At 43.6% G+C, this 6,323-nt stretch overlaps 1 protein-coding gene across 1 annotated transcript in view; it reads right to left on the reverse strand.

The window, feature by feature from the left end:
• Nucleotides 1-260: 260 nt before the first annotated feature.
• prkar2ab (protein kinase, cAMP-dependent, regulatory, type II, alpha, B) overlaps nt 261-6,323 on the reverse strand; it is a gene marked incomplete at its 5' end in the record, with an annotated part of 6,598 nt that continues 535 nt past the window's right edge. The window contains 10 exons of the mRNA XM_083534613.1: nt 261-678; nt 1,925-2,109; nt 2,231-2,447; nt 2,674-2,739; nt 2,826-2,900; nt 3,851-3,936; nt 4,063-4,232; nt 4,335-4,441; nt 4,840-4,991; nt 5,364-5,399. Of these exons, the coding sequence (XP_083390739.1) occupies nt 1,985-2,109; nt 2,231-2,447; nt 2,674-2,739; nt 2,826-2,900; nt 3,851-3,936; nt 4,063-4,232; nt 4,335-4,441; nt 4,840-4,991; nt 5,364-5,399 (1,034 nt within the window). The 3' untranslated portion in view covers nt 261-678; nt 1,925-1,984. The remainder of the gene's footprint in view (nt 679-1,924; nt 2,110-2,230; nt 2,448-2,673; nt 2,740-2,825; nt 2,901-3,850; nt 3,937-4,062; nt 4,233-4,334; nt 4,442-4,839; nt 4,992-5,363; nt 5,400-6,323) is intronic.

Here is a 6,323-nt window from a genome sequence, read left to right on the forward strand (position 1 = left end):
GTTATTGCCCCTGGAGGGAACTTCATACATTACAGCAGCAGCGCACACAGAGAGAGCGAGAGAGAGATATGTCTGGTGTGAGGGTGTGATGTGGATGTGGGAGTGCTGCGAGATGAGAACTTCACTGATATAAGAGGAAGGAGAAGCTCCTGCACCGCTCCTTTCTACAGCGGACCTGATCCAACCTTCACAGCACTGGGTCATCGGTAGGCAGCGAGGGGATGCTGTTTATTGTACAGAGTGACTGAGTTTTCTGCTTTCACATGTGATCCTGTGGCACAACTGAAGGAACACTGCCTCTGGGTGAGAGGATCAGGGGTTCAAATAACACCCAGCTCTGTGCAGCAAAAACAGCAAATGTTGGAAACCACAAACAAGGGGTGTGGTACGGATAAAATGAGCAGTAAAGGTTCCAGACTAAGTGGCTATTACCATAAAGGAGGTGGCGGGTCTCCAATAACTGAGCGGCAAACGTTGAGGACCCTGTGGCCAATGGGCATCATGAAGGAAGAGGTGGGCCTCCAGTAACTGAGCGGCAAAGGTTGAAGGTGCTGTGGCCAATGGGCATCATGAAGGAAGAGGTGGGCCTCCAGTAACTGAGCGGCAAAGACAGTGGACCACCAGTACCTGAACAGTAAAGCTGGAGAACTTGGTAGTGCAGCTGGGATGCAAGGGGTGCTGTGAAAAGAAAACAGTGGAGTGACATTATAATAAAAAAATGTTTTTAACAAAAAAAAAAAGAAAAAACACAAAGCAAGATCTCAGCAGACACCAGATTAAAACCAGCAACCTCCAACACCAGCAGCAAGGATCTTACCACACCACCACACAGCCCACAGGAAGAAATGCTTTCTTCTGGCTTTTGTCTTCTGTCTTTTAAATCAGTATCTATAGAAAAATTGTAATCCAGTTCAGTTAATCACTGGTACAATCCCCAGGCTTCCAGTCGCTCTGTGTACGTAAAAGTCTCTCTGTAACTCTTCCTGCTCTTTTTTAATGCGATCCCTTACTTTTTACTGTCTTACATTTCCTTTTTAACTCTACACAATATTAAACCTCAGAAATGCTAAAACATGGAAGTCCAACCTGACAAAATCCTTGCATTCGGATGAAGAAAGTGATGCAGGCAGTGACCGACGCCACCTGGTATCAACATCACTACTGCTTTCCTGAGAAACATCTGGACAAAACTATCCAAGAAAAAATTCAGGCTAAAATTTAGGAAAACCTCAATACTAATTTCATCTCACTCAGTGTGAAAATGCTGCAGACTGAAAGCTGAGCTTGAAACAGTCTTTAGGAAATGCTGAGGAATTTACATAAACTTTTCCCAACAAGCTTTTACCTTTATTCTATTCTTCCACTCTGGATTGTTTTCTCATAGTATTTTTCCCTGATTAGCACAATAAACACTTTCTCACTGAAAACCCCCAAACTTCAACATCTCTGCGGTCTGCTTGATCACCTGAGAGCCCAATAATGAGCTCATGCCAATGAGAAACTACTCTGGAGATTTGTGGACCAACTGGAAACCAGTGCTGGGACACACTCACTTCACCTACACACCCACATCACCTAGGACACACACCTATTTTTCAAGTGTGAATTGAAGGAAACGTTCTAGAAATTTCACAACCACCTCTTACAGATACGACTCAGTAATTAAACAGGTTTGACCGAGAGATGTGGAGGAACTCGAAAAACTCGTAAACAAACATGTTACACAACACTCCAGAATTCTTCAGAACAGTGTTAGGAGTAAATGGTTTACCAAAATGGAGGACATCTGTAGCTTATGATAAATAACCTGAAGTATAAGTTTGAAAGTATTGCGTACTTAATAGCTCCTGTTTACACCTGGAGGAATAAACCACTAAAGTAATATCAGTAGCCTACTGAGAAATTTGTGCTCCTGGGGGTCTACCTTGATGTCGATGCAACTATCCACAAAACAGGTGGAGAAGAGCAGACGATAAACAACCTCTCAGCATTTCAGATCCTCCCTGGAGCCGAACAGCGCCACCACCTGCTCCTTATACAAAGCAATGTTCCTCTTCAGGATCTCTTTACAGGGACCAAGCAGACGCTCAAACGCCTGGATGTCGATCACTGAAGGAGGCAGAAGGAAAAAGAATTTGTCTGGTTGACTGATTTTAATGAAGCAATGAGACAGACCTTAACACAACCTCTAAAGGAACTTGAAAAAAGGACTTGGAATGCAGTCTTTTACCTAAACACTTTGTATCTCCCACGGCGTAAACAGATGCAGCTCGAGGTCTCTTAGTGACGAGCGCCAGTTCTCCAAAGTACTGACCCCGAACACAGCGGGACACCTCCACCTCCTCCTCCTCCACCTTCTCATTCACCATCTCATCCACCTCCTCCTCCACCTCCACCTTCTCATTCACCATCTCATCCACCTCCTCCTCGGGGTGACCCGATTTAGCCTGCAGAGAAAACAAGAAGAGTCCAGGCCATGTCTTATCAACACGGTCACAGGGTTATAGAAGTTTCTCAGCCCTGGTTCTGCAGAACCTTCTGCCCTGCACATTGTAGTGTTTTTTCTGTTTAGAAATGAAATTCAACATAAAATCAAAATGTGTAAAATGTGTAAAGGAGCCAAAATCTAAATGTGTATTTTTGTTACTTATAAAACTTATTGTCGTGACTTGCGTTTCTCCTGATCATGATCCTCACAACTCCAGACTCCACGATGTAGAAACAATTGGCCTCATCGCCCTGTTTGAAGAAAACACACACTTCCTGTCACATGGTTTCATTCTTATCAGGAACAAACCCTGAGAGCTGATAAATAACACAATGACCTGTTTAATGATCTGATCTCCGTCTTTGAAGGTTTTTGCTCCTAAAACGTCCACCATCTTCATGCGCTCTGATACCTGAGGATTCACCAGAGAAAAGAAAACACGATTGTTGTGTGAGTTATAAACACGATCACTTAGAATCATGTGTATGTATACAGTATATTCTCCCATCCGGAAATCCATATTTAAAAAATAAAGACACGTACATGTTTCTTGCGTTTCAGTGCAACAAACTCAGTAGACACGACCTGAAGATGTTCTTTGACCAAACAAATCTATAAATATGCAGATGCACTTTATACTCATTCAGCATGAAGAACAGCTTTACACTCTCAGCATCAGGACGGTTTCATTTCTCCAAACGTTCAGTTAAAACACTTTGCCTCTTGTAAAACTCTTCAAAGATGTTCTTCACTGGCTGGAGATTTCGTGTTCATCCCAGAGCAGTTCAGTGGGATTGAGGTGCGGTGACTGAGCAGGTCGTATTATGATAGATATCACTCCAGACATCCGTTCACTCTCTAAATAACACGTACAGAACTCAGACGTGCGCTTCGGCTCAATGTCTTGTTTTACGGTGAAGTCGCTTCCAATGAGTCGCAGTCCAGACGGATCTGCATGGTGATGAAGTGTGGAAGGGGAGCCATGTAGATGCAGGATTCCTTTCACTTTCCAGAATCTGCGCTGCTCTAAAACAACCCCAAATCATTAAACTTCCACCTCCATGTGTAAGTGTGGGGGTGAGGGAGTCTAATAGACACAAATATCATATTTGCACTCCACAGAACTTTTTTCCTCTCATTCACTGTTACATTCATGTGAGTTTTTGTGTTTTACTGAGTTTGTTACATAGAAACTAAAGAAATGTGTGTTTCTCAAAAACCATAAAAGATTTTGTGTCAAACAATTCACAAGAGTTTTTTCTTCATGTCTACAAAATGCTTCTTAACGTCACTGTTTAAATCTGTAATATTTGGAAACTAAAACACACACACACACACACACACACACACACACACACACACCTCAAGAGATTTCAGCAGAGGAACACACTCAATGAAGGCCTCGTAGGTTTTCTTCTTCTTGGCGTTACTTTTCACAATCAGTCTCCCTGTCCTACACACACACACACACACACACACACACACACACACACACACACACACACACACACACACACAATAATCGTTGAAATAAAGTTCTCTTCTTTCTTTCTTTATATTTAATTTAGAATTGCTAGTATTTGAGCGCACCAGAGCCCACAGCGCCCCCAGCTGGATGGTGATGATGGTTGCAGCACGTGGAGTGTTGTACATGAGGGCCAACTCACCAAAACTGCCTTTATTATCATATTTTCCCACACAGCGCCTTACGCCGTGTTTCTCCACCACAATGTCATACACTCCTCTTAAAGAGTAAGAGAGAGAGAGAGAGAGAGAGAGAGAGAGAGAGAGAATCAGAATGAGCTACTCAGTGTTAATTAATGGTCTGTTATAAATTAACAGTGACCTCTCGATGATGTAGAAGTTGTCCCCATCATCTCCCTGCTCTATAATGTGCTCATTTGGCTTCACGAGAACCTCAAACATAGCGTCCAACACCTCAGAGAACTGTTCCTGAAACAACGAGAGGGAAAAGAGGATGGGGTTACTATAGAAACGCACTGATTGGGTGCAAAAGATGGCTTCAGATGTCTCACACTCCACACCTTTATCATGAGATAAAACACACACTGCAGGAGAATTATTTAGACATGTCATCTCTGGTGGTCTGGGTAAATGCACAAGTAATCAGTTCAGTTAATTTGCAGCTCAGGAAGGTCAACAGATGAACTACAGCTGGGCTTTAACTTTTGAACAAGTCATATATAGAGTGAGTTCTAAATACCTCACAGAGGATGATGTGAAACCCCCACTCTGCAGGACTAATGAAGAATATGCAGCAATGAGGTTTAAAAACGTAGCAGATTATAAATATGGCTGAAAGAATTACTCAAATGAAATAAAAGTGTTACCTTGTCCAGAGTTTTGAACAGCAGTATGTCCCTGCAGGCTTCCTGCAGTCTGTAACGCTGCTCATAGGTTTTGGGGTAAAAGACCTTCAGCTCAGAGTCATCATCATCATCATCATCATCATCCTTATCTGGGTTGTAGGATTCAGCACACACTGTGGGGACCATAATTAGTGTAACACACACTACACATGCCTGTGGGGGAATGTAATCACTGTAACACAAACCACACATGCCCCAGTAGGTGATGTAATCACTGTAAAACAAACTATACATGGCCCATGGGGAATGTAATAACTGTAACACACACACTACACAAGCCCCAGTAGGGAATGTAATCACTGTAACACACATTAGACATGCCCCAGTTGGAATGTAATCACTGTAACACAAACTGCACATGGCCAAGTGGGAAATGTAATCATTGATATAATGTTGGTAACACACACACACACACACACACACACACATACACACACATACACACACACACACACCTGGGGGACAGTTATCAGTGTAACACACACCTGCGACTCTGCGGCAGTGCTTGTTGGTGGGTGGAGCTACAGAGAAGAGATAAAGTCTTATTAATTCTGTTTTATAAGAGACATTATTTAGTAATTAAAATGTCTAAAATGGTTTATGGTGTGTGTGTGTGTGTGTGTGTGTGTGTGTGTGTGTGTGTGTGTGTGTGTGTGTGTGTGTGTGTGGTATTAAAGGGATTTTGTGTATTGTTTTCGTCTTAACTGTTTATTACAGGTGAATATTTCAGTTGGTGTGCAGGCGTGGTAGGTGAGGTGGGTGATGTAGGTGTGGTAGGTGATGTGGGTGTGGTAGGTGAGGTGGGTATGGTAGGTGATGTAAGTGTGGTAGGTGAGGTGGGTATGGTAGGTGATGTAGGTGTGGTAGGTGATGTAGGTGTGGTAGGTGAGGTGGGTATGGTAGGTGATGCAAGTGTGGTAGGTGATGTAGGTGTGGTAGGTGAGGTGGGTATGGTAGGTGATGTAAGTGTGGTAGGTGATGTAGGTGTGGTAGGTGATGTGGGTATGGTAGGTGATGTAAGTGTGGTAGGTGAGGTGGGTATGGTAGGTGATGTAATTGTGGTAGGTGAGGTGGGTATGGTAGGTGATGTAAGTGTGGTAGGTGAGGTGGGTATGGTAGGGGATGTAAGTGTGGTAGGTGATGTAGGTGTGGTAGGTGATGTAGGTGAGGTGGGTATGGTAGGTGATGTAGGTGTGGTAGGTGAGGTGGGTATGGTAGGGGATGTAAGTGTGGTAGGTGATGTAGGTGTGGTAGGTGATGTAGGTGAGGTGGGTATGGTAGGTGATGTAAGTGTGGTAGGTGAGGTGGGTATGGTAGGTGATGTAGGTGTGGTAGGTGAGGTGGGTATGGTAGGTGATGTAGGTGTGGTAGGTGAGGTGGGTATGGTAGGTGATGTAAGTGTGGTAGGTGAGGTGGGTATGGTAGGTGAGGTGGGTATGGTAGGT

This window comes from Silurus aristotelis (assembly GCF_946808225.1).
Source record: "Silurus aristotelis genome assembly, chromosome: 28".
Classification (NCBI taxonomy): Eukaryota; Metazoa; Chordata; class Actinopteri; order Siluriformes; family Siluridae; genus Silurus; species Silurus aristotelis.